At 46.4% G+C, this 27077-nt stretch overlaps 1 protein-coding gene and 1 long non-coding RNA gene across 8 annotated transcripts in view; one reads left to right on the forward strand and one right to left on the reverse strand.

Annotated features, from left to right (window-relative positions):
- The first annotated feature begins 16452 nt into the window (after positions 1 to 16452).
- The window catches only part of Gabbr1 (gamma-aminobutyric acid type B receptor subunit 1), a 29734-nt gene continuing 19109 nt past the window's right edge, over positions 16453 to 27077 (forward strand). For 2 of the 6 annotated variants that reach the window (XM_074082637.1, XM_020182828.2), the window contains exons 1-8: positions 16882 to 16898; positions 17187 to 17271; positions 17979 to 18182; positions 18928 to 19113; positions 20444 to 20464; positions 21857 to 22017; positions 25407 to 25541; positions 25927 to 26097. In XM_074082637.1, the coding sequence (XP_073938738.1) occupies positions 17187 to 17271; positions 17979 to 18182; positions 18928 to 19113; positions 20444 to 20464; positions 21857 to 22017; positions 25407 to 25541; positions 25927 to 26097 (963 nt within the window). In that variant the 5' untranslated portion in view covers positions 16882 to 16898. Of the gene's footprint in view, positions 16742 to 16881; positions 16899 to 17186; positions 17272 to 17978; positions 18183 to 18927; positions 19114 to 20443; positions 20465 to 21856; positions 22018 to 25406; positions 25542 to 25926; positions 26098 to 27077 lie in introns of those variants that run through there. The other 4 variants (XM_074082638.1, XM_074082640.1, XM_074082639.1 and 1 more) reach the window with 3 other exon arrangements.
- On the reverse strand, positions 18213 to 21352 carry LOC141425663 (uncharacterized). Of its 2 annotated transcripts, XR_012450701.1 has the most exons (4): positions 20622 to 21352; positions 19307 to 20255; positions 18900 to 19204; positions 18213 to 18537 (listed from the first exon to the last, which is right to left on the reverse strand). It is a non-coding gene; the product is annotated as an uncharacterized lncRNA (long non-coding RNA). The 2 variants fall into 2 exon arrangements; XR_012450700.1 differs by having other exon boundaries at positions 18900 to 20255.

Below are 27077 nucleotides of genomic sequence, written 5' to 3' on the forward strand. Positions count from 1 at the left end.
AACTAGCAAAGGGAGAACAATTATTGTTGGCTCTTAACAAAAGAAAGAAAAGAAAATTTTAGCCTTGGCTTCCTAGTTCTATTGTCTCACAACTGTCATTACCAGTGATTCATTCATCTTGATCTCAAACTCCCTCTCTCCTACTGCAAATCCAAACTCCCTTCCTTATGATCAGATATGGGACAAGTCACTCAGGTTTATTTAGCTTCTCACTCCTAAGATGGACATCAAGAGTCGAGGGTCACTTACACCCAAAGAGGCAAGCAAGGGGGAAGAGAATCAGCAACTGTCAGTCAACATGAAACCAGAGTTTTGTACCCTAGGCTCAAACTCCTGGGCTTCCACCTGTCAGGTCAGGTCACTCCCCGCATATGCCAGGTGCCACTGTGCTCCCAGGTGCCACTGTGCTCATCAATTTACATACATTAACTCCTTTACTCACAACAGTAAAACAAATGCTAAGTGATTATCACCCTTGTTTTGCAGATGAGAAAGTTGAGGAACAAAAGAGGTACAGGAGTTTGCCCAAGGTCACACTGCTAGGGAGTGGCAGAGCTGGGATTTCAAACCAGGTTTTCTAGCTCCAGGATTGGCACTTGTAGACACTACACTACAGGATTTCTGATGAGTTCCTTTTATAACCCTTTGTGCCCTCTGGAACTGACCAGAAGTTATCTGGATGACATGGTCTTGGGCAGAGAAAGGAGATTTATTTTTATTTTATTTTATGGTACTGGAGTTTGAACTCAGAGCCTACACCTTGAGCCACTCCACCAGGCCTTTTTCATATTGTGTATTTTTGAGATAGGGTCTCCCAAACTATTTGTCCCAGCTGGCTTCAAACCATGATCCTCCGGATCTCTGCCTCCAGAATAGCTAGGATTACAGGTGTGAACCACTGGCACCCAGCAGAAAGAAGATTTATTGCACGGCTCAGGACATATTGTGGGAACAGGCAAAGTAAGCACTCAGCCCATCTTTAGCCATATTCAGGGTACAGACATGAGCTTTAGCTTTAAATAGACAAATAATTAGGGGCAGGGGACAAAAGATATACAGTCAAGTCACAGTTGTGTTCCAATAGTCCAATGGTTGAGTGGGACTCTACCACTTAAGGCACTCTGCCAGTGACTTGCTTATTCTTTCTCCCTCCAAGGCAACTGAAGTTTGGGTATGAACAGGTTTTGGCTGCTCTGGAGCTGTGAGGGTGAAAGTCAAGGTCCAAGGGGTAAACCCCCTAGGGAAAGGAGTGGCTTACTCTCAAATGGAAGTTCTCTCCTTCTAGAACCTAGAAGATACCTGAGTGCTCTTACTCCATAATACATGTTCAGATCGGAGAGTTAGGCATATTCAGATACTTTCCTAGGCAAGGTTTGGACGGTAGGGTACTTGGAATTGCCCAGTACCAGGACAGCTGACAAAGGCTGAATGGGTGATAAGGATGGCGGTTGCGTAGGGGGTGGGGGCAGAGAGGTCAGGAGCTAGTCAGCTGATCTGAGCTTCTTTGAAGAAATCACAGCATCTTTGAAAAAAATCAACCCCACAAATCCAACCACCTTACTGAGTGCTCCCAGGTGCCACTGTGCTCATCAATTTACATACATTAACTCCTTTACTCACAACAGTAAAACAAATGCTAAGTGATTATCACCCTTGTTTTGCAGATGAGAAAGTTGAGGAACAAAAGAGGTACAGGAGTTTGCCCAAGGTCACACTGCTAGGGAGTGGCAGAGCTGGGATTTCAAACCAGGTTTTCTAGCTCCAGGATTGGCACTTGTAGACACTACACTACAGGATTTCTGATGAGTTCCTTTTATAACCCTTTGTGCCCTCTGGAACTGACCAGAAGTTATCTGGATGACATGGTCCTTGGGCAAGCATGATGTTTGCAAGGAAAGGAGGAGAGAAGCAGGAAAATGAAGCCAGGCAGAGGGCTATATATAGAAAGACAGACTCTAGGGTCATCAGATTTTGCTGGACATGGATGGAGCATGATGTAGATGTGTCTTAAGAGGTGAAATCACCTAGTGTTGACCACAGCTGGTCGTTTCTGTCAGCCTTTAAATGTTATTTTAGTTGATTTGGGGAGTATATGTTACATGATTTTGCAAGTTGCTTCTGGGGCTTATTGCTGCCCTCAGTAATTTCAGTTACAATCTCCAACATCAAAGAAAAGAGGTTTCAGCTGGGTGCTGGTGGCTCACACCTGTAATCCTAGCTACTCAGTTTCAAAGCCAGCTCAGGCAAATAGTTCAGGAGACCCTATCTTGGGAAAAAAAAAAAAAAAACCCATCACAAAAAAAGGGCTAGTGGAGTGGCTCAAGGTGAGTTTAAACACCAGTACCACACACAAAAAATGCATTTCTTACCCTGTCTAATGACAGGCCATGTATTGCAGTCATATATGCAAAGCCACATATTCTAAAAGCAATGATATATGTGCTAATTAACATGCTGTTCATATGTAAGAGTTATCTTACCCAAGTAACAGTACCATAAAAACATTTCCACATATTGTATAAAATACACATCTTTACAATATTTGTCATCAGAAATGATAACTTACGCTTATGTTAGCAACTTAATGCATAATTCCACTTTAATGCCTAGCATAGGTCTCTTGTACTTTTGTTTTTGGTACTGGAGTTTGAACTCAGGGTACTATACCACTTGAGTAATTCCTCCAGCCCTCTCTTGTACTTTTTTTAAAAAATTAATTCTTATAAAACAAGACCATACCTTGAAAATCTCCCAACCATCCAAAGCCAATTTATATTTTCTCTGAATCTTTCCTGTGTGTGCAGTTTACCACTAGAGGGAGCTCCAGGAAAAAGTCATTGTATGAGATAACTAGAGAGTATTTAGCTCCCCTGCCTCCTCTTTATTTACTGGTGGTAGATACTGGAGGTTGCATTCAGGGCCTTGCACTTGCTAGACAGTATTGACCAGTTGACCAATGCCTTCAGCCCTTCCATGCCTTCTTTCAAAAACATACATGGTAACATTTATCTTGGAAACCTTTCTTTAGCTGTACCTAAAGAACATCCTTGTTATTTTACACAGCTACTCGGTATCTTATTGGACAAGTATATCATACTTATTTGACTAGTTTTCCAGGACATTCAAGTTGCTTCCATTTTTAAGATATCTTTTACTAGATTGAAATAAAATTATATTCCATTAATTTAAATTAATAAGTATTTAATAGCAAACATATGCCAAGCTTTGTATTATAGAAGTTTCACCAACACAGACAAAGGTCTTGTCTTCGTGAAAGTTATATACCTATCCCTAGTTGGGTGCAGTTGATGTTTCGGCTACTTGGGAGACAGAAAGATTGCTTGATTGAGCCCAGGAGTTCAAGGCCAATGTGGACAACAGACCCTGCTCAAAGGGAAAAAAACTAGTTATATTTCAATTATATAATTATATTGCCATTATGAGGCCATCATTTTCAACTCTTTGTTTGTTTGTTTAGTTTGGTTTTATTTTTGTTTTTGTTAGGTCCTTGGCCCCCACAGGGCGGTTGGAAAGTCGGAAAGTCCCGAGGCTGTCATTAACCAGATCCCCTGAACTGTGGCTGTTTACAAAATTCCCCTGCTTACAAAACATCCCCCTCTTCCTGTTTTTTCAAATAACCACAGATATCAGCCTGTTCCACCTGGTGATCACTGACAAACAGTGGCCTTGCTGTTCTTTAGGAAGGATACCCTCCCTCCTCTGTCTGATGGCCCCTCCTATAAAACCCACTACCCAATCCAGTTGAGCTGCTGCACTCTGAACCCAAGTGTCAGCCTGGCAATCTGTGCCCCAATAAACCTTCATTTTCTACACATGGTGCGGTCTTTGTTCAGCAGCTCCTTACAGTTTTGAGACAGGGTCTCACTATGTAGCCCAGACAGGTCTGGAACTCTTCAGTCCTCCTGCTTGAGCTGCCTCAGCCTCAGCCTCCCAAGTGCTAAGCTCTTAAATCTTCTCTCTCTCTCTCTCTCTCTGGGACTTTGAGCTTGCAAAACAGGCACTCTATCCTTTGAGCCACATCTCCAGCCTATTTTGCTCTGGTTATTTTGGAGGTGGAGTCTCTCAAACTCTTTGCCTAGGCTGTCCTCAAACCTTAATCTTCTCTATCTCTTTTCTCCCAAGTAGCTTGGATTACAGGCAAGAGCCACTGATCCTGGCATACAGATGCCTCTTACAGTTTCTTAAAGTTTAGAAATAAGCATCACTCTTCTAGGGCCAGCTACATAATTTGAGGGGCCCAGTGCAGAATGAAACTATGTCACTCCTTGTTCAAAAGCAGGCAAAAGTCTGTCCTGTCTTTAGTGGTTCTACTTTTGACGTTTCCTGGCATTTTTTGGTTTATTTTTGTTTTTGCTATTCAATGTTATACTTTTTTAGGCATGGGGATATTTAAAAGGTGCAAGGATCTTCACAAGTGCCTGGGTCCCCAGGGCTGAACATGTGTGTCTGACTATTTTCTCTCCTCCTTCTTACAGCTGACAATTAGCTTGGGGGAAGCCAAGGTGCCTGAAACAGGACCAAGCTTGAGTTTAGGGTCCAAGCCCCCAGGACATTTTATTGTCCCACCAGACCTCAATTTTCCCAAATTGAAAGTATTAAGAATTCCAAGATGGTGACCAGAGAGCATTGCAACCCAACACAGGGTCCTCTTCCAGGCATGGGACACTGAGCAACTGCCCTGGTCCCATGCTCATAAAACTTTACTCTGTCTTTATAATTGTGTGCTTAAATTGATCTGGATACTCCACTGATACTCAATGACTGGCAGATTGTAAAATGGCTAACTTATCTCCATTTAGCCAGAAGCTTCATAGGTCAGCTGGAGAAATAGGAACACTGACCTGAATCAACTCTATGCAGCTACCTAGCAAGTGAGTGCTAGTAGCATGTGGGGTGGAGGGAAGATTGGCTGCTCTTTCATGCTGTTGTGTTTATATAAGTAACACACAGAAAAATGTTTAAAAATGAAAAACTAAATTGTTTTACCAAAGATAGAAATTTTATCTACCAATAGTTTGTGCCACCTCCCCCCACCCCCCAATCCCCGCTTATTTTTTTTTAGAGAAAAGCTTTCGGCTTGCTGTGAATCAGGTGAGGCAGGCACTTGGGCTAGCTTCCCCTCCTTCCTCCTAGAAATGGTAATGGATTTGTGCTGATTTTAATCAAAATGCTATGGTTGTCCTATGGAAGAGGCTGTTCTGTAGGTCCCTGTGTGGGGGGTGGGGTGGGGGGAGCGAACAATTGGGTATGAGACACGGAAATCAGATTTTAGCTCAATGCGAGGAAGAATTTCTCCGTCAGAGCTGCCCAATCATGGCGGGAATGGACAGTAGAAGTGATCTCCCCATTCCTGGATGGTCAAGCCAGAGTAGATCCCGAGGATAGGCTAGAATACCCTAAGACGGTTTTCCTTCCGCATTTTCTGCTGCTAGTTCTAATTACCTGTCCTGGTACTTTCACTTTGCGCGCCACCTCGCTGCCCAGAAGGTCTCCTAGTCTGCCCAGCAACAGATGACGTCACATCTTATCCACCGAGAATTGGTTGCCGGAGCTTGAACAAGGCAGTGATTACAACTGGGTTAAAAAAAGGTGTCTGCTAGCTGCACAGCGACGCTCGGTTCCGACAGGCAAAGCCTGCCTTGCCCTTTCGTTTCCTCTTCAGGCTTCCTGCTCTTGGTTACCTGCTTTTCCTTTGCCGTCCGCTTCGTTTCTGTTTTAGTCCAGCTGAACCTGGAAAGTCTGGAGCCTGAAATGTCATTTGGCCAATAGCTCAGGGGAAGCAAGACCCAGGCGGTCGTTATGACACCTGGTTCAGTCCCTGGGAGGACCCACCCAGTGATGGCCCTTCTGTCATTATGCAGTTGCTCCGATGCCAGGAAAATGTGGTGGTGGCCATTTTGGGGCTGGGCAGCTGTCATCTCTCTGATCATCTTGGAACTTGACCATCTTTTTTTTTCCCCCCTTGTGACTGGGAGGGAACCCAGGGCTTCATGCAATTTCTTTATCTGTAAAATGGGGATTATACTATTCATCTCAGGAGGCCGACTGAGGCTTCATCAAGACAAGAGTAAAGTGCTTAGGCCGAGTCTGGCTTTCAGAAAAACAAAGATTACCTATTGTGCAGAACCTGTGCACAGAATGTTAGCTCATGAGGCAGGATTTGCCTTGTTTTCCCTTTCCCTTACTAGACATACAATAGCTAGAGATAGGTAAAAGAATAAATTTGCCTGTAAAAATGAATGACAAATTGATCCCCTCCCTTTTACATCTGTAGCCTTTGTATTCTATTCTCTTCCAGGATGTGGTTTTGCCCTCAGGTACCTTCTTGCATTCTAATCCCCTAGGTCAACCTTTACACTTTTACTTGGTCTAGATCACATCAGTTGCTAACACTCAGTTTATTTCACTTTCAATCTCTCTCTCTCTCTCTCTCTTTTTTTTTTTTTTCTTATGGTGCTGGGGATTGAACCCAGGGCCTCAGGCATGTTAGGCAAGCAATACCCCCAGACCTTGAAGGAGCAGTTTTGAGAGGAAAGGGTGACAGTTTTGGCTGCCTTTCAGGTGTCAGGCATAGTGTATCTGAAGTTAACAGGCTCTTCACCTCTCTTCACTTTCCCTTAGTGTTACTCTCCACATTCACTTCCACAGCTTCCAAGATTCACAGTCCAGGACATCAGAAGAGGACACATTAGTTTTTCCCACCTGTGGCAGTCAATCTTAGTGTATCTGCCAGGGGCTTCTGAACCTGACTTACCAGTACTGAGGGCTGCTCAAGGATCTTGCCAGTGCCAGATGAGAAAACTGAGGTCCAGATTTTACAAAATTGAACAGCCAAGTTGAATCAAACTTAGTCTTTCTTGTTGAATGAAGTGTATTTTGACTAACTAGAATATTTGGTTCCCATTTGCCCTTGGTTTTCAGCAGCATTCTGAATGGTTGGTATTGCCACATCACCAAATTTAAAAAGGTATTTGTAGTTTTATACCAGAAAAAGTCTTGTGGAAAGGGCGAAGCCCCTATTATGCTAATATATTTATGTTTGATTTTAAGATTGCTAATATTCTTGACACTTATTTCAGTAAAGTTTGAGCCAGCTCAGTCTGTTAATGCTGTCACTCAAAGAATCAGGAGGACTTTGTTAGGGGCTAATAAACTATAAAAGGACTGGACCTTAAAATTTGTGAGTGGAGGAATATTTGACAAGTAACAGAAGGTGGGAAGGTGTGCTGCTCAACATGATGGTAGGATATCCCTTTCCACTTTGTTTGATTTTTTTGTATTGCTTTTACATTTATTCATATGTGTATACATCGTTTGGGTCACCTCTCCCCCTTGCCTCGCAGTCCCTTTTGATTTCTAAAATTTTAGTAAAATAATATTAAATATATTAACCATTAGTTTTTGTTACCATAAATATAAATTTTATGATTTCACACAGGATGCTTTTGCACACTGATGATTTCTCTTGTCCTTCCTATGATTTTATAAGGCAAAATAAATCTTAGTTTTATTTTTTGACAGGGTTTGAACTCAGGACTTCACACTTGCTAGGAAGGTGCTCTACCACTTGAGCCACTCTTCCAGTCCCTTTTTGTGTTGGATATTTTCAAGATAGGGTCTTGCAAACTATTTCCCAGGGCTGGCTTCAAACTATTATCCTCCTGATCTCTGTCTCCTGAATAGACAGAATTATAGGTGTGAGTCACTGGGACCTGACTAAAAAAAATAAGTTTTATAAAAACACATTAAAAATGCTGCACTGTAGAGTAAATCACATGGAGATCACTAACAAAGGATAGTAATAATGCTGCACTAAAGAGGCAAATTAAAAATGCATTTGGAAATGATGCTGTGAGTGGAGTTGAATATGGGTGTGTGTCTAGAGGTAAGGTGGTGGGTACAGTGACTTTGAGTTTGTTGTGGTTGTCCTGGAGTGGCCTTGAGAAATTACAGACATTTCAAGCAGCCCACTACAGCTTTTTGCTTAACTGGGATTAACCAGGACTACTATATAGTACTATATTTAAAGCAGGGCCAGGAAATTGCCTCGAGGCTTGCCAGAAATAGAGGATTTACTTTTATTTCATTCACTCTTTGATATATTTTCACAGTGAACATATGGCTTTTATAATAATGATTTTTAAAATAACGTTACAAAACAAACAAACCTGAGAAAGCATTTGCTGAATGTCTGAAAGCGACCTAAGCTTGCCTTGTAAGTAGTGCCATCTAATGGTCAAACTAAATTCTCGCTTTCAGGTTGAACACAAACACAGAGGGATAGCCATTGCTGAGAAGTTCAAAGAAAAGGGTGAGACATATCACAATCACTCTATGAAACAGGCATACAAACTAGATTTATTCCCATTTTACAGATTAAGACATAGAGGCCAGAGGGGTTCTGATAGGCCCAAGGTCAGTCTGATGATTATTGTTATGGCAAGATCTTGGGCCCTGGGCCCTAGGTTCCCAGACTGGCATTCTTTTCGAGGTGATTCTGCTCTAGGACATCTCTTCTATAAAATGTTCTTGTAAAGTATGCATTTATTAATTGAATAATCCATACCTTATTTGATAGCCCTGAAGTCTAAATCAACTCTAAGCCCTTTTGAAAGAAAGCAATTCTATTTCTATTCTATATTTATTGAACTAACTCAAAGAAAGACACAATCACCCCTACCTCATAATTAAAAGCAAACTAACCATCTGAAAAAAGTCCCAACCTTTTTATTTTCTGAGGCTGAAGTAACTTCAAGTGAGAATTTGCACATTCTCTGACTGTTCACTGCCCAGAGGAAGAATTCACTAGGAGTTAGAATTAAGAGGAATGAATCCAGGTGCCTGCTTATTCTAGTTTGAAACATTTCATCCTCTTCCTGACTGTTTCATCTATCCCCGCTCTCCCATACTAACTACTAGCTCACTTTGTGCTCTGGGGTCATAGACCTCTAGAGATAGGAACAACATCACTCCCAATACCCTTGGCAAAATGTGGGTAAGAAGGTAACACTCAGGGACACTTGCACTTCTTTCTGCTATTTTTTGTTTTCCCCCTTGTGGCTTCCCTTGGGTTGGGCATAGGGAGGGAGACTTCAGACAGGGTATCAGTTTTAGGATTTGGGGTATTCTGAGGAAGATGAAAGAAGAAACCTTGTCCAGCCTAGCTTGCTGGCTGCTTGACTGCAACTGTGGGCAAACGACAAAGCAAGAAGCCATTCTAGGGTCTGTCAGATCATGGTTTTCCCCTTTTTCTGTACCCTTCATCCTGTTTGTAATCATCCAGTCAGAATGAAGGTTGAATCCAGGCACAGGTGGAAATTTTCCACCATGTCCTTAATTTCATAGCAGGATCTTGGGATAAGATCAAGGGGAATGATCCTTGGATAGATAATTTCATAAGAGAACAAGAAGACTGATAAAGCCCTCTTCCTGGTAACATCTTGCCATACTAGTAGTCCAACCTGGGCCACCATTAGTGTTTTCATTTGGAGTAGAACTTGTGCATGCAGCAGAGATCATACCTGCAATGCTATCAGAGGACTTATACGTAGAGAAGATGCACAGAGGATCTGTCAGGTCTTCTGCTGGTGAGGAAGCTTCAATTTGATAATGGGAAGGGCTATTGGGCAAGAAGGTTACTCTGCAGGACATACCAGTGTCATGGAAAGCAAAGAGACAGTGCTAAGAAATAGCGAATAGGTGAAGATATTGCTAAAAGGAATGTGCAGATGAATATTGGGCACATCTTTCTGGAGAGGGACTCTACCTGTGGCCCAGTCAATGCCTTTGTGCTATAGCAGAGAGAGTCTATTCCCAACAGAACTCTTACCCAGGTAATGATTTTCCCAGTGGATCCAGTCACAGCAGCATTGCAGATATGCAGAGAAGTCTCGGGAAGACAGACTGTAGGTGCTTTGGAGATGCTTCCCAGGGCTACCCATTAGTCTAAGCAGGGTTTTTAGAGTCAGTGTCCTCTCATCTTTGCTCATTTCATGTGAGACACTGGTAGATTATTAAACAGATTATTTCAGTTTCCACATTTACAAAATGGAAATAATATTACCTATGTCAGAAAATATTATAAGGACCAAATGAGACACTCTAAGGAAAGTACACAGCCCCAAACGGGTTACAATAACATAAATGCCTTATTATTATCCTGTATCTCATGGGGTAGAATGACTTAAATGGTATAGAATGTGTCCCTACTAAGGACTATAGAACAAAACATCCCATTTCACAAACATGCAGAAGGTCTTTGACAAACAACAAAGAACATAAGGAGGTTAATAGGTTTGGAAAATGGTGTGACAATTCTGTACAGTGGTATGAAAAATAATCTTTGAGTCTGAAAATGTTTTTGTTGCTTGATCTTTTATTAAGCTACTACCCAGATGGCAGGCACTGCCCAGCTCTTGTGGTAGGGATAAAATGAATTCAGTGTTCTTGCCCTCATGGAGCTTATAATCAGGTCAGAAGGACAGATATTAAATACATGATTCTATAATTATTTTAATTACCAGTGAGGTAATTATATTTTCAGTGGTGGAGATCAAACCCTGGGCCTCACGCATGCTCTTTACCACTGAACTACACTGGTAGCCTCTGAGCTACATTTTTTGAATGAAGAATACAGTGTGTAGGAGGGTGGGAGAGCAGCAGTCTAATTTCCCTGGAGAATTCAGAGAAGGCTTCACTGAGAAGGTGGCATTTAAGCTGCTAGTAATGTGAAGATGGCATGGATTAGGGAGACTGAGAAGAGCAGGGCAGAGGGAGCTCTTGTGCTTGGTTGTGGGCTGAAAGTGAGCAAGTTTGAAGAACTGAAGTCAGGCCAAAAGGGCTGGAACATTCTTTGTGAATGAGGGGGAAAAGGCCCAGAGATCTATCTGGCTTGAGAACTGGTTCTGCTATTTAATGGCTGTGTGACATTGGGCAAATTATTAAAGCTTTCTGAGCTTCAGTCTTCTCATCTGACAAGTAGAGATACTACCATACGGAAACAGTTACAAGAATTAGGAGAGAGCGTGTGAGAGTGCCTGGTAAATTATGCACGATTAAGGTATTCTGTTTCTGCACAGATTTAAGTGTAACAAATACTGAAAGCATCTGAAGGTGTATGTGAGTCATGCCAGCTCTTTAGAACTTCAGAGTGAAGGCTTGGAAAGATAGGAAAGGAAGTGTAAACTCAGCAGGTGTTTGTTTACTCTCATTGCTAAAAGCAGGCATGCTTGAAGTCTGTTCCTGTCCTTATCCTCTGCTAGGATCCGAATGGTTTATGTGGTGCTCTGGTCAGGGCAGGATCGGTCAGCCCCTCTGTACCAGGGTTTTGGGTGTGGACCTGTTCAGGGCTGCATACAAGGCCTGTGTGGGATCCTTGCTGGCAGTTTTACAGTGTTTCCATGAATAGAATTTCTAGTCTGCTGCCTCCTGTTTGTTCACTTGACTTCTAAAATTTCTATTTGTAGGGCTGATGGAGTGGCCTCAAGTGGTAGGGTGCCTGCCTAGCAAGTGTGAGGTCCTGAGATCAAACTCCAGTGCTGCCAAAAAAACCTTAAATAAGAAAAAGAAGAAGAAACATGCTTCCATTTGTAGATGTCTTCTCATGTCTTTAAACTTAGTTGCACACATCCTTTTCTGCAATTTCAAAATCTCCAAATACTCTGAAAACCAAAGTTGTGTCTCTAATTCATTTGGTGGCAAAACCTGGTCTGACTTGCATTTATTTTGTGGCAAAACCAGATGTGAAGGTATTTGTCATCTTTACCCCATCCAAACTGAATAGTCATATTAAAGCAGAAATGTGAATATTAAATGATGATTTTTTCAGCATTCTATAAGCTTCTAATAGAAAAATCTGGGTGATGCATTTTTTTACTGTAAGTATTATTTGCCTGGTACACCTTGATTAAATTAGCAATCATTATAGGTACCTGAATTGGACACAATGGAAAAGACAAATCTGTTGCAGCAAAATGAACAAACAAAAACCCTACTAGCTTATTGCACACACAACTATGATGAATTTATTTTTCAGATTGGTATGAAAAATTATGTACCGATATTTTATAGTATATAATTAATTATATATCTTTAAGTACATATAATATTTGTTTATTTTGAAGTGTTTAAAAACCTAATTTTTTCATAGTTCCAGGAAATGCTCACTAAACTTGTATTTGTGAACATTGAACCTTTCCTAAGTCTGTTAACATTACCTCATCTACACTACAGAGGAAGAGATAAATAAGATTACTATTTTCCTTTTTATTGCTTAGGTAACTCTAGTATTTAATTACACTGTGCTCATTTACTTATTATATAAGGGCTTACTTATGGAGAAATTGTTTATAGAGGCAATTCACACTGTGCTGAGCACCCGAGGCTGGTCAGCTCCCTACCACCTCAGGGTGTCTTATAGGTGAGGGAGGTCAGCATTAAACAGTTTTTCACAATGTGGTTTTCCTTATTTCACTGAAATTTTGTGAATTCCAGACTAGAATCATTTGTGTATGCCTGTGAAGGCATTAATAGAAGTAACTTTGTAATCTTCCTGTTCCCTACACTTGCACACACAAGGAACAAAGGCCGGAAGTGACAAGAATGTACAACTACTATAGTATGAATGTTTGTGTTCTCCCCAGATTCATATATTGAGATCTAATTCCCAGTGTGATACTATTAAGAGATAGGCATCTGGGGAGGTGACTTGATGTCCTTACAAATGAAGCCCTGGGAGCGTGTTTGCCCCTTCCTTCATGTGAGGTGCAGCTAGAAGGCTCCATCTATGAGGAAGCCGGCCCTCATCAGACACTGCATCTGCTGGTGCCTTGATTGTAGACTTAAAACTTCCAGAAATGCCAGCAATAAATTTCTGTAGTTTACAAGGCACCCAGTCTTACGTATTTTGTTATAGCAGCCTGAATAGACTATGAGGACAATCAAACTAGAATTGTGTGTGTGAAGCAATTGAGAGGATTTGTTAAAGAAAGATTTCCTCGCCCTCTTACTTTCTTCTAGAGATTCTGAGTGCCTACTTCTATGAATAAAAGAAGAAAGAGAACACACAAACGAAGGGTCAAATCGGAAAGTTCAAATTATATTAAAGTATGTTGGAAAGAGTTCAAGCCCTTATTAAAAAGCCAGAGTCAATCCCAGAGTGTAAATAACTTCAGTGTTTGAATTTTAGAATTTTGCCCAATACACTTTTCTAATATAGCAAGAGCTGTTTAGGGTAGAGAGCCATCTTTGAAGACTGGTTTGCCACACAGAACCTGAGGATGTGGATGTCTTCTTTCCTTTACATGATGACCACTGTGACAAAAAAGAGAACTGTACTGTGGCTTTTGATAGAGAGGGGAGAGGAGTATCTCAAAACTAAATATCTGCAACTTTATTTTTGAAACAGGGTTTCAAAAGCAGGGTTTATTTTTGAAACAAGACTCATTATGTAGTCCAGGCTGGTGCTGGTTTTCTTTTTCTTTTTTTTTTTTTTTAAGTTTTTTGTGGTGTTGGGGTGTAAATGTGTGAACTCAGGGCCTCATGCTTGCCAGGCAGGTGCTCTACCACTTGAGCCACTCCACCAGCCTTTGTGTGTGTGTGTGTGTGTGTGTTGAACATTTTTGAGATAGGGTCTTGAGAACTATTTGCCTGGGCGGGCTTTGAACTAAGATCCTCCTGATCTCTGCCATCTGAGTAGAATTACAGGCATGAGCTACAGGTGCCCTGCCAGACTGGTGGTGATGATGGAACACAGGGCTTTGCCCATGTTAGGCAAGTGCTCTACCACTCAGCTGTATCCCCAGCCCTGGCTTTGAACTTATGATCCTGTTTCCTCAGTGGAAAACAGGTGCTGAGATTATAGGTGTGGGCCACCACATACAGCTTCTGTCTTGTGTGCGTGTCATCCATCTGTTCCCCCCACCCCAGTCCCCACCAAATTCCCATAGTTTCCCATGTTAATGTCATTAGATACTCTTTTAAACATATTTTCATAACTATTCATTTGAATGGTCCATTCTAATTAAGAGTCACTACTTTGTGATTTGGACAGTAAAGGTTGTTTCTTTTTCTGATTTAGCACCAGCAGTGTTGCAATGAATATCACTGAGCTAGCTTTTTTTTTTTTTGGCAGTACTGGGGTTTGAACTCAGGGCCTCACATTTGTTAGGCAGTGCTACTTCAGCCATACTTCTAGCTCCAAACTGACCTAATTTTTGATTTCATAGGGAATTATTTTTTTCCATACCCCTAATTTCACCAGAATGAAAAAACTAGATGAGTACTTCTTTGGAGGGGTGTTGTGGATCAAGCCCAGGGCCTCACTTGTGCTATACAAGTGCCCTACCCCTGGGTCCCACCCCAGCCCTTAGATAAGGATCTTGAGAGCTGGTTTGTGACTCCTTGAGTGCACTTGCTCAGATACTCCCCAGCAGAAAGGTGTTGCTAGGTCTGGGAAGGGGTCCTCTTAGCCCATCCTTGCCTGGATCACACAGGGGTATCATGAGAGGGTATATGGCCAGACAGACAGATGGACCAGTCTGCAGACTGGGCACAGAGTCAGGAAACTTCTTCCTTAAACAAACAGTCTGGGAAACTTCTCATATTCATGATGTTCTTCTGGGTGTTAATAAGTTTCAACTGATACCCATATTACTTTGATTCTGTCCTGTTGAGAGGACAAGCCACTCAGAGGAGGGTGGTGACTATCATTTTGAGTGGTTAGAAATCCATCCTACCTTGTTCTCCTTTTCTAACTCAGTGGTTCTCAATCTCTCTCTAGGGAACATTTTGATGCGTTTGGATTTTCTTTTTGTAATTACAGTGGTGGATGGTGGGGGTCACTGTCAGCATTTATGAGCAGGGCAGGAGTATAAATTATTCTTTAAGGCACAGTCCACAAAATGAAGAGTTGTCCCCCATTCAGATTCTCAAAAGTCCCTTAGGACATTCATGTAGGTGAAAACTTGTGTTTAATTATCTGAGCCTAGAATTTAATAGCTTCTTTTAAAAAATGGTTTAAATATACAATGAACTTTCTAGGAATGCAATTACTGTTCTGTGTAAATTTAGGGAAGATTGACTTTGCTATCAAGAGTTGCTCAACATTTCATTAAGTCACTTCATTGATGGCAACACTCTGGAGGTAGTTGAGTCACCAGCCTTGCACCTGTATGAGCTTGTGTTGTTCGAAGTTCCATCTCTGATACTATGGATAAGTGAAAGCATCTGCCTGCTTCCTGTGAAGCTGGGCCTTGGCACTCACACATTAAAATACTCTTTGCTATTTTATTGCAAGTTATTACTTTTCGTTTCCTCTTTATATTACAGATGGGTAAGCATTTTGGTTTTTTAAAGTTATGTTTGAAGGGAGGTGCTGTCATCTATGAATTTCAATAATTGATTATGGCAAAACAGTTATCACAAAATATTATCAAAAAGGATTGAAGTGGTCAGTTCTCAAAAGTATTTGGCTTCTTCCTACCTTTTCTGGAGGACCAGCCAGAAAGGAGCGTTTTTTTTCCCCTCAGAGGGAGGCTCAACCCCCTACCTCCAGCCTTCCCCTCCCCTCAACTCAGGCCCATCATCATCCTCAGCAACAAAGGCAACTACAACCTCCGCTGTCAGAAGACAGCTGGGAGCTGTGGAAGCTGTCAACAGGCCTGCACTTCCCAACTTCAGAGGTTCCAGGTCGCCCTTAGTCAAGAACGATTGATTGCTAGGCCTTGTTGGAGCACAGAAGATAATGCTGGCTCCTGCCCACCTGGAGGTTCTTTTTTCCCGTCCTCCCCGCCCCCCCTTTCCCCCCCTCGTCTACCTCAGTCTCTCTTCTCGATAACCCCTCGTCCCTGGTCTTTTGCTTTCAGTCGGCTCTGCTCTCCCCTTCATGGTGCAGGCGAGTAGCCACGCTGTTGAACCCTGGAGTCGCTTTGATCTCCCAGGTCTCTCTCCACCCCACTGTTCTCGCGCTCCCGGTACCTCCCCTCCACCTGCAGCAACCTTTCTGACCCTGGCTTCTCCTTTCTCCTATGGACTCAGGTCTCCTCCTGGCCTCGGTCTTTCTCCTCTAGCCCGGATCCAGGGCTGCCTCCCCTTAATGCCACCGTCTTTCTCCACCTTCATCCCAGGCTCGCCGTCTCAGCGCTAGCTCCTCTGCCTTTGGCTCAGGTCTTCTCACCCCCACCTCAGTTTCCAGTTGTCCCTCCCGCGCAGGGTCCCTCGGCGGTGTGCGTGAGTCCCAGTGTCCCCTCTTTCCTACCTCTCAGCCCCGCTCCTCTCCGCTCCCCCACGCCCCCCCCCCTCCCCGCCGGCGCTGTGGGCGGTCCAGGGCGGGGCCGGGATCCGGGGCGGCTCCCGGGGCTCGGGTTGTGGGAGGCGCCCTCTCCCCGGTCTCCCCCTCTCTTCCCCCCGCCCTGTCTTCCCCTGCATCCTCCTTCTTCCCTCCGCCCGTGAGCTTTCCCCGGTCCCCGGCGCCGCCTCCTTCCCTCCCGGCTCCGCGCTCCCGCGGCCGCCGCCGCCCCGGGGAAGGAGAGACGGGGGTGGGGTTTGGGGGAAGCGAGAGAGGAGGGGAGAGACCCTGGCTGGGCTGGAGCCCGGATTCGAGGGGAGGAGGGACGGAAGGAGGGGAAAGGTGGAGGAGAAAGGAGGGGGGAGCGGGGAGGAGCGGCCGGGCCTGGGGCCTTGAGGCCCGGGGAGAGCCGGGGAGCTGGGCCGGCGCGCCGAGGTAAGAGCCAGGGCCCCGGGGAAGCAGGGCTTGGAGAGGGGCGCGCGGGGGTGGGCAGGCGGGCGCTGGGCCGAGCCGGGCATCGGGGGCTGGGGGAGAGGAGGAACCGCGGGGATGGAAACGGGGAGCGATGAGGCGGCCGAACCCCGGAGCGTGGGTAAGCCGGGCTCCGGCGAGCCGCTGGGGCCGGGGGAGAGGAGCTGGTGAGAGGTGGAGTCCCGTGAGGGTGGGGGGCAGAGGGAGGCAGGAGGAGGGTGGGGACAGGCTTTCTCTCCTCCTCTCCCCCCACCCCGCGCGGGGCTCCGCCCCCGCCTCCTCCGCGGGGCGCCCTACTCGTCCCCTGGCAGAGCCGGGTCGGAGCCTGCGAGACAAAACCGAGTGGGTCCGGGTCGGGCCGCGCCGGCGGCCAGGCTCGGTCCGGTCCTCACGGCCGCCTCTCACTCAGATGCTGCTGCTGCTGCTGCTGGCGCCTCTCTTCCTCCGCCCCCTGGGCGCGGGCGGGGCGCAGACCCCCAACGCCACCTCAGAAGGTGCTCCCTTCTCCGGCGACTCGGGCCCTCTTCCACCTCACTCGCCCTTTCCCTGCACCTCCTTCTTTGTGGCCCTCGTCACTATCCGGTCAGCCCTACATAGCATCCGTATTGGCAACCTCTTTGTTCCGTGCCACTTTACTACTCCTGACCTCCTTTCTGTCACCCTGCATCACTACCCAGCACCCCCTTTCACTGCACACATTACTACACCACACCACCTTTCTGTGACCCTGAGTTATTCTCTCAGCAACACTTCCCATTCCTGGTCCCACATTACTACAATTCTTTCCCTTTACTGGTCCCACTTTGTGGCTCAGATGGTCTTGCCAAGTCCCTCTCTCTTGTCCTAATTCAACCTAAATATCCTTGTTTAGTCTCCCTTAGCTCCCCTTTTTAACCAAGCTCCATCCACATATTGTACCCTTCACGATTTCTTAATTACTTTTCTCCATTAACCCCAACAGCACCCTTCCCTGCCTACCAGTGGACTCTCATCACCTTTAACTCCAGCCCATTACTCTCAGTTCTTTCGCCCACGACTCTGTACCTGTCTCCACTTCCATCCTTTAGTCCCTATCCCTACCTCCCTGCCCCCCGCCAGACCACTGACCACGCCCTGCTCTCCCCTGCCTTGTGCTGCGGCGCCTGCCTTTTCCTGTTTCCCACCATTCCTCTCTGTGTGCCTCCCCCTACTCACTCCTCAGGTTGCCAGATCATACACCCGCCCTGGGAAGGGGGCATCAGGTACCGAGGCCTGACTCGCGACCAGGTGAAGGCTATCAACTTCCTGCCGGTGGATTATGAGATTGAGTATGTGTGCCGGGGGGAGCGAGAGGTGGTGGGGCCCAAGGTGCGCAAGTGCCTGGCCAACGGCTCCTGGACAGACATGGACACACCCAGCCGCTGTGGTGAGTAGCCTCGGGAAGCCCCTCCCTCCTTCAAGACCATTCCTTTCCCTGTCTCAAACTTAGCGTTACTGCTTGCAAGTCAGCACTTTAAATCCAGTGTAATTCACAAATACATTTAATGAGCGACTGCTATGTAGTAAGAGCGGTGTTGCTGTGTGTAGTTGGAGGTAGCAAAGCTAACAGCCTGCACATTTCTCTCCATCCTCCCTTCATTAGGCCGCTGAGTATTGGATGAAATAACTTCAATTATTCATTTTATGAGTTATTCTCATTACGGGCAGATTATGCCAAAAAATTCTGAAATAATTCCATTACATTTTCCAACACCTCTGACTCCAGTTCCATGACCGTGTGCCTGAGAAACAAAAGCCAATTTAATATTAATATAAACCAGTCGCAATAAGAAAAAATCTGATTGTTATCCGAGATATATACATTTACACATTTCAGAGGCAGAGAACCGCCCACTGTAGTGGACTGGGAAGAGATCCCATTTTGTATGCTTATAGCTCCATCTTGGGTTCCTCCAATGGAAGTGCTGCTTTCCACCTCCCCTCCCCCTTTGGGAATGTGTAGATGCTTGGAATAAGGGAGGAGTGGAAGGCAGGGAGGCACATTCTTTTTACACCTGATTTTCTGTAGAACATGATACTTGGGGACTCAAAGCCAAAACTGAGCCCTCTGCTCTCCAAGGCGAAGGAGCCTTCTCCAACTTACCTATTCTTATTTTCTTGTCTCTCTACAGTCCGAATCTGCACCAAGTCTTATTTGACCCTGGAAAATGGGAAGGTTTTCTTGATGGGTGGAGACCTCCCAGCTCTGGACGGAGCCCGGGTGGATTTCCGGTGCGACCCCGACTTCCATCTGGTGGGCAGCTCCCGGACCATCTGTAGTCAGGGCCAGTGGAGCACCCCCAAGCCCCACTGCCAGGGTGAGGGGAATAGCTGCCTGCATGTAGCTGATGAGGACGCTTGTATGAGGATGGGAGTGGGGTTGGAATGGTGGTGGGAAAGGATGGGGTGCTATGAAGAATGTGTGGGGTGGGGTTTGGAAAGGCAGAGGTGAAAGTCCAACTCTTTCCACTCAAACTTCCTCCCACAGTTTCCAATGTCCACTTTACTCACCCTGGAGGCTTCCTTCCTCTCCTTTTCTCTTCTTATGTCTTCTCCCTGTTTGCATTTCTTGGACCTTATTCCTTCTCTTTTCCTTTTTGGATCACACCTTCCCTCATCGTCTTAAGTTTTAAGTTCTCCAATTTTCCCTAGACTCATCCGCTTTCTCTAAACTTAGAATTTTCTGTACATCACCCTCTTCTAGAATTGATCCTTTATCATTCACTCTATAATTGAATTATTATAAAGGGCCAGAATTAAATAATATTGCATTTATAAAAATTTATTAGAGGAGATCTGGAAGTGGAAACATCTCAGGGTAAAAGAACTTAATACTGGGGACAGAATTATTAGCACATCAAGGACAACTCTAGGATGGGTGGGAAGTTCTTTTCTATACCTCCTAGACAACCTGTATTATTCTCCAAAAGAATAATCGGTTTTGTACCTAACACCTTTTTGCCATCAGGTTCTGCAGACTTCTCCCTTTTTTGGGCACCCAAATTCCCCCTCTGTAGTCTTCTCTTCTGGGATACAGGCATCCATTCCTATGCCTCATGCTTCCTCTACCCTTATAGACACTTTCAAGATCTTTGGTCCTGTCTTTCATCAACTAACTCAAGTTATTTAGCTTCTAATTTACAATTCCATTCTGGAAGTTGGATGTCCTATCCAGGGGTGGGTTTACCATGAGGCTAACAAAACTTGCTTCAGGGTTCCATCAAATAAAAGGCCCCCTCCCTATCCTCTAATAAGGTAGAAAGCTCTAAGAATGTGTTCATATGGTAATCAACTTTTGTAAAAATTGCAAAAATAAGCTTTGTAACAGCAATTATTTAAAACCAATTGCATTTTTAATTTTTTCTTAGAGTGACCCCTAAATTTTTATAATATTCAAGCTCTAGAAAACAGGATCTGCCTCTGCCTTAGCTGCTGGCACTCCGTCTCAAATTCTGTTGCCCTGTGAAAAATCAAAGACAAGTCCTGACCCCTAGCCCCACCTTGCTCTTATCCCCAGGCACCCTCCCCTCAGACTTCTGCCCTCCCCAGTCTTCGGCAAGGACAGGTGTGGGAGGGGGCTGGGATCAGGCCTGGGAAGCTGGGCGCCCGTGGTAACTCTTCTCTGATCCCCGTCTTTCCTGCTGCCAGTGAATCGAACGCCACACTCAGGTGAGATCAGAAACCCTTATCGCGTGCAATGCAATCCCCTTACCCTTCACTCTTCACCCTCCACCCACAGGAATTCTGCCCCTCAACTATGGGTGTCGTCCTTATCGACCTTCCCCCCTAGCCACCCCAGTTTGCGGTCGTCCCCTTTTCTCCCTACCTCTTTCGTGCCTCCAGTCGCGGTTTTCCGCGGGGCTGCGATCCCTCCCATCTCCCTGCTTGGCTGCACTTCCCTGGGCTCCACCTCCTCCCAGACTCCGCTTCGCTGCCAAATGGCAAAGCCCCGGCAGGGGGCGGCAGCGGGCTGGGAGAACCTGAGCTTCCCGGTGGGGTTCCTTCCGACCTTTTCAGGAGCCTTTTCCTGCCTGCCCCCTTTCTAGGATTTCACTCGCTGGGTTCCAGCAGCCCATCCCACCCATCCAATCCCTGACCGACCCTCTTCCGCCATTCTTTCATTTCTGTTTACCCCTTATGCAGTTCTTTCTCCCATCACCCTTTCTTATTCTTCTGTCTACCCAGCCCCATGTTCCCTTCCCTCAATCCCCATCATTCCCCTCTATATCTACGCTCCCCTTTCTCATTTCAAACCTTTCCCATCTCTCCCTCTCGCCATCCTCAGTCCTTCACCCTATGTAGTCAAACACTCCTTTTAGACCTCTGGCGTGAGCCCCTTTCCGTGTCCCATCCCACTCCCCTTCCCCATCTCTAGCTCCCTACGCCTACCCCGCTCTCCTGGCACACCCCGTCCCCTCTTTTCTCCTCTCCTAATGTTCCCTTAGGTGGGACCCCTCCTTTCCTCATCTCTTCTAAACCCTGCGAGGTTGCGTCCTCTCTCCGTCCCTTCCCCTCCCTTCAGCTCTGACTGTGGTTCCCACCTCGCTGCCCGCTTCCATCCCCGCCCCCTTCCTACCTCCTCATCTCCTGTGCCCCCCCTCCACCCCGCTGCCGCGCGCCGCCCGTGACGTCAGAGCCCCCTCCCAGCCCCACATCTCCCTCCTCCTCCTCCCCTCCGTCGGTCAGTCAGTCCGCGAGGAGAGTCCGCGGTGGAGGTGGCGGTGGCGGGAGCAAGAGCCGCGGGGGCTGTAGGAAGCCAACCTTCCCTGCTTCCCCAGGGCCCTAGCCCCCTCCTCTCCACAAAACCTGGGATGGAGGCGCCTTCCCGACACCCCCTCAGAAGCCCTCCCCAGGAAAAGTGTCCCCCCTGAGCTCCTCCCTCTCCCCAAGCAGCTACCCCCCGCCCCCTCCCCGCCATGGGTCCGTGGGCCCCCTGTCTCCCGGTGGGGTGGCCACTGCCGCTTCTGGTGGTGATGGCGGCTGGGGTGGCTCCGGTATGGGCCTCCCACTCCCCCCATCTCCCGAGGCCTCACCCGAGGGTCCCCCCGCACCCCTCCTCAGAACGGCGCGCAGTGTACATCGGGGCGCTGTTTCCCATGAGCGGGGGCTGGCCAGGGGGCCAGGCCTGCCAGCCTGCGGTGGAGATGGCGCTGGAGGACGTGAATAGCCGCAGGGACATCCTGCCGGACTATGAGCTCAAGCTCATCCACCACGACAGCAAGGTAGCCCCGGACATGGGAGTGGGTGGTTGGAGGGGGCTTAATGGGCAGGGGCCAGCTGCGGGTGCCTGAGTCCTAGTTTGGGATTGCGAGGCAGACCCCTCCCATGTGTGACTAGCATGAGAGAGGCTGGGGGTGCAGGACCTTGGGGGGTGAATCGCGGACAGATGAGGGTCTAGGGGTTCAAGATGGTTAGTCACGCTGCAAGGCAGACCCATTTGCGCCAGTAGGAGGGTCATGGAAGTGCCAGGGGTTAAGGAAAGTGGTGATGGATTGAGGATCCTACTGGCTCATCCCAATTCTCTGGGGGAGTAAACTAACCCTGTACTGAGTTGGGGGCTGTAGGGAATGTCAGAGGTGGTGTGGGTTTACATTTACCATGGTAACAAGGTAAATCTTGGTGTAGGTTGGAGCTGAGAGGAATAGGGAGAGAATGAAGAAAATTTAGAGTGACTTGAGAGCTCTAGTTTATTTATCAAAACAAACAGCAAGTCAGCTGTGAGCCCTACCTGACTCCTCATCCCTCCATCCCCAACCCTGTGGAGAATTCCTGGACCATGAGACTGTATGGCATATAGTGATTCAAAAAGACTAATGGCCAAGAAATGGGCAGAGGCACTGGGAGAAAAAATTCATTAGGGTCTACACAGGAAACCCCACAATAGCCTGGGGGTGGAGGGGAGTCAGGATACTGGTAGAAGAAAGAGAACAGAAGAGAATGGAGAGGGGGATGGAGGTCGGGAGGAAGGGTGGGGATATTGAGGGATCCTGGGGCATCTTGGGGGACTTGGGGGTCCTGGTTTTATCTTTTTAAAGATAAAATCCTCTAGGATTTGAGGCAAAAGTGGGACATAGGGTTAGAAAAGGGAGGGGGGCTGGGAGGGATGGTAAGGAAATTTGAGTTCAATGGTATTAGGGGATGGTCTATAATAAGATTTCTTTCTCAAGCCTCTCCCTGGGGAAAGGGGAATAATTAGGGAGTAAGGAAGGATATGACACAGGGAAAGAAGAAGATGTGGGACCTCCTTAAGTTTATCTTCTCTGTTGTGTGGCTTCAGAGACTTGAGGATTTGGATTAGAGCGATAGAATGCATGAGGTAGGGAGATGGCCATTTTATACTTGGGGTATGCTCATAATTTGCGTTCATTCTTTAGAACATCATTATACTTAAAAATAGGTATGTGCTGGGAAAGAGGGCAGAAGTGAGGTTGCAAGTAGGGTGCTTGGGTAGAGGAGAGCAAAGAATTGTTAGGAGCTTAGAACCAGAACTTAAAAATCCCTTTGGATACCTTCTCTGTGGTTATCAAACATCAGGGCTCATAAGACTCACCACAGGAGTTTGAATTCAGATTTGAATTCCTTGCTCAGGGAGATATCCCAAGTAGTATATGCATTTTTACTAATGGAAATCTTGCCTGGTAGATGCCTGAGCTGTTGCTAATCCCAGGAAAGAACAGGAGGGTACAGGGGGAAAAAATAAGTATCAGCATAGGGGAGGCAGGAAGAGAAATAAGATGGTCAGATCTGTTGGAGTGGTCAAGCTTGGGAGAACAAGAGAGATCATTGGCTATGGGGATGGGATGGGGAGAGAGACCAAGAGCTGGATATAGTCTTTATGATAGGGCATTGCAGGAAGACAGGGGAAGCTTTGCTGTGAGCTCAAACTCATCTACCATGACAGGTGATTCCCTAGAGGTGTTGGGAGCAGATGGGGGACCTAGGAGAAGGGTTCTAGAGAAGGTAGCAGAGGTAGCAAAGGGGAGGGGGTAAAGCAGAGGAATTGGAATGTGCCCCTTTCCTGCCTGTTAGTCCAGATCCTTGCAAGAGCAAAGGAGAAAGAGAACAGATGAAGCCTATTGGGGAGGGGTGAGAACTCCCTACAGGAGGGAATCTACAGTGATGCATAGAGTATAGATGGGATGTAAGAAAATGTAGAGAAGAAATGAGGAAACAAGAGCCCACATACATTGGGGCCACATACATTTCCCTGTTTATGCTTAACTATAGGTTCTTCTGTGTCTTCCTTGTTCCTAATTAACCTTCAGGCAAGAAGTGGAGGGGCACAGACACCGACCTTGGGAGAATCTGGGGGCAAGATTTGAAGTAACAGATGCTGGGAAAGTGTAGGAAGGTGGTACCCCAGGATGGTAAAGATGTTCAAAGATGCCCAAGTGGGAGACATTAGGAGAAAGTTAAAATATAGTTGAGAACTGCCCTTGGCAGAGGGTGAGGATGGGGTGAGCAGCAGAATCAGGGTGAGTATTGGTTCTTCAGATTCACCTGCTTCTCCTGGCTCCCCTTGTCTCCAACTTCCCACAGAGTTTCAAATGTCAGGCCTCAGTGGGAAGTAAGCAGGCTCTAGGGGACTTTCTTTATTTCCTTTCTCCATCCTCCCCCCAGTTTACCCTCCCTACTCCCTTGTGCCTCCTGTCTGTGTCCCCTCTGCCCTGGCTCCCCACTGGCTGCCATTTCTTCTCCACTTCCTTTGGGGCTCCAGCAGCTTATGAAATGTCATATTTCAGCAGGAGGGGAACAGGCAGTGGGAGACCCATGGCTGGCTCTTCCTTCCCCCACTTCCCCTCCTCCCAGCCTTCTTTTCCTCTCTAGCTTTCTGCATTGCTTACTTTCCCCAGCTTGGTTCAGCTCTTTCAGGGATGCACCCCTAAAATCATCTGGTTTCTGGAGAGTTCCATTCTAGTTATTCTTCCTGTTCTTTCCACATCTTAGATTCTTCCTCACTTCCACCCTTGAGTGTTGTTTTTTCCCTAATAGACCTGTCAAATGTCAGGGCCCAGCAGGAGGGGATGGGGTACTGAGCAGAACCCCTACTGGTTTTGTTCCTGTATGCTCTTGTTTACTTATCACTAGCCCTGAAAAGAGAAGAGACAGGAAAAAAAAAAAAAAAAAAAAAGAGGGTGGGGAGAGGGAGTTTACAGTGGTGAAAAAGCAAATTTTATAATATGGCTTTGAGGAAGTTGTCTGGGAACCTGGAGGGAATTTACTTTTGTTCCTGCAGATTCTTCTCCCCACAGATGTTTGGGGGATAGAAGCATGAAATTCGGGGCAGGGGTGACAAGCGAGTGGGCTTGGAGATGTCTGAGGATGAGCTGAAAGGAGAGAAGGCAGTATATGCATTAATACCTAAGGAGGGGTATGCAGCAGCCCATAGGGATAAGGTGCCAGATGGAAGACAGAGAAGGAAGTTTAATGAAAGCAGAGAATCAAGAAACTTGACAGGAAGAGATATCAGGAAGGAGAAGAATATGGTAGTAATGATGAAAGTGAGTAATTGAGAATGGAGTTAGATTGTCCAAGAAAGATAAGAGTAGGAATTGCAAGGAGGGAAGGGACCCTGGGGGAGTCTGCCCTCATCCCCTCCCTCTTCACTCAGTGTGACCCAGGCCAAGCCACCAAGTACCTGTATGAACTACTCTACAATGACCCCATCAAGATCATCCTCATGCCTGGCTGCAGTTCTGTCTCCACACTTGTGGCCGAGGCTGCCAGGATGTGGAACCTCATTGTGGTAAACAGGGCTGTGGGGGTCAGAAGATGGGGTCATTCCCTTTTGGGCTGTACTAAGTAGGGGGGATTGCCACTTTGTATTTAAGAGGACTGGGAGAGGGATCACTTTCAGGATTCAAAACCTGTAGACCTGAGCTGGTTGGCTTCCTAGCAACAGTGGCCTGATGGTGCTGCCACTGACCTCCTTCTTCAGAAGGAACTGGAGTTAGATCAGTAAAAGAGCATTCGATTGTGAGAGGTGTGGGGGCCTTGAATATCAGTTTACCTAGAGCAAATGTGGGGTGGTTTAAAGAGAGTAGGGTAGAAGACCCCAAAAGTAAGGAAAGGGTTAAAGGAGCTCTTAGACTACCATGGACACACCCTGTTGCTCTGTCCTTGTCCCCCAGCTTTCCTATGGCTCCAGCTCACCAGCTCTGTCAAACCGGCAGCGTTTTCCCACATTCTTCCGAACACATCCATCTGCCACACTCCACAACCCTACCCGTGTGAAACTCTTTGAAAAGTGGGGCTGGAAGAAGATTGCCACCATCCAGCAGACCACAGAGGTCTTCACTTCAGTGAGTAGGGACTGGGGAAAGGGTGAGAGGGGCATCTACTCAAAGTCCTGCAGAGAGAGATGTACCACAGGAAAGATCTTGATTCTTTATCAAAAAAAGGAACACACTCCAAGTGGGTTAAGTGCATGTTCTTTCTATAGCCAGGGGAATGAATGAGTCGAATTTTTGGGATCCTCTCCATCTTTTTGATTTTATGATTTCTTTTTCCTTTTGATGTGCTGTTCCCCCGACAGATAGTCCCAAAATGACTCAGTTCTTTTAAAGTAGGTTCAATTTGAAGTTGAGTCAAGAGGAGGAAGGGAATATGAAATAGAAACCAGGAAAGTAGGGGATTCTAGAGGCACTCAAGAGGGCTGGCGGGTGGGAGTGAATGGGGACACAGGGATGGAGTTAGTGGGTGGGGGCTAGAGATGGAGAGACAGAGATACAGAAAGTGGGCTGAGAGAGAGAAGAGAGGCAGATAGACAAGAGACAAATATATGGGTCTGGTAGTTGACATTGAGAGAGATGCTAGTGGATGAAGAGAGGGTGAGAGAAGCAGTGAGGTTTGTGGAGGTAGAGAGAAAATACATGACTGTATCTGAAGAAGGCAGTCGGCTTCCTCCCTTTTGTTCTGTTCTTTGGGTCTTCTACCCACTCACATATTCATTGGCCCTTTAATCCTCCCTCCCCACTTTTCTCAGTGACTCAGACCGTTCTCTGATCCTTTTGTCTGTCTGCCCACTTGGCTTTTGAGCTTGGCATCATCTTGCTATTCCAGCCCCTGTTTCTGGTCTCTCTGTATTTCTTTTCAGTTGTAGGAGTTGGGTGAATGTGGTTGCTTCCTCAGACACAGACCCCATAGACTCACCATGTACCTTCCTGCTTGGAAGCCACCTCCTAAGGCCACAGGTCCTTTCCAGTTGGGGGATGGAAGCTGTTGGGGCTATGGTCAGAATGCTGTTCCTTTGCTCTGAGGTGCAACCCCCAGTTAACATCTG

The sequence above is a fragment of the Castor canadensis genome, chromosome 8 (assembly GCF_047511655.1).
Source record: "Castor canadensis chromosome 8, mCasCan1.hap1v2, whole genome shotgun sequence".
In the NCBI taxonomy this organism is placed as follows: domain Eukaryota; kingdom Metazoa; phylum Chordata; class Mammalia; order Rodentia; family Castoridae; genus Castor; species Castor canadensis.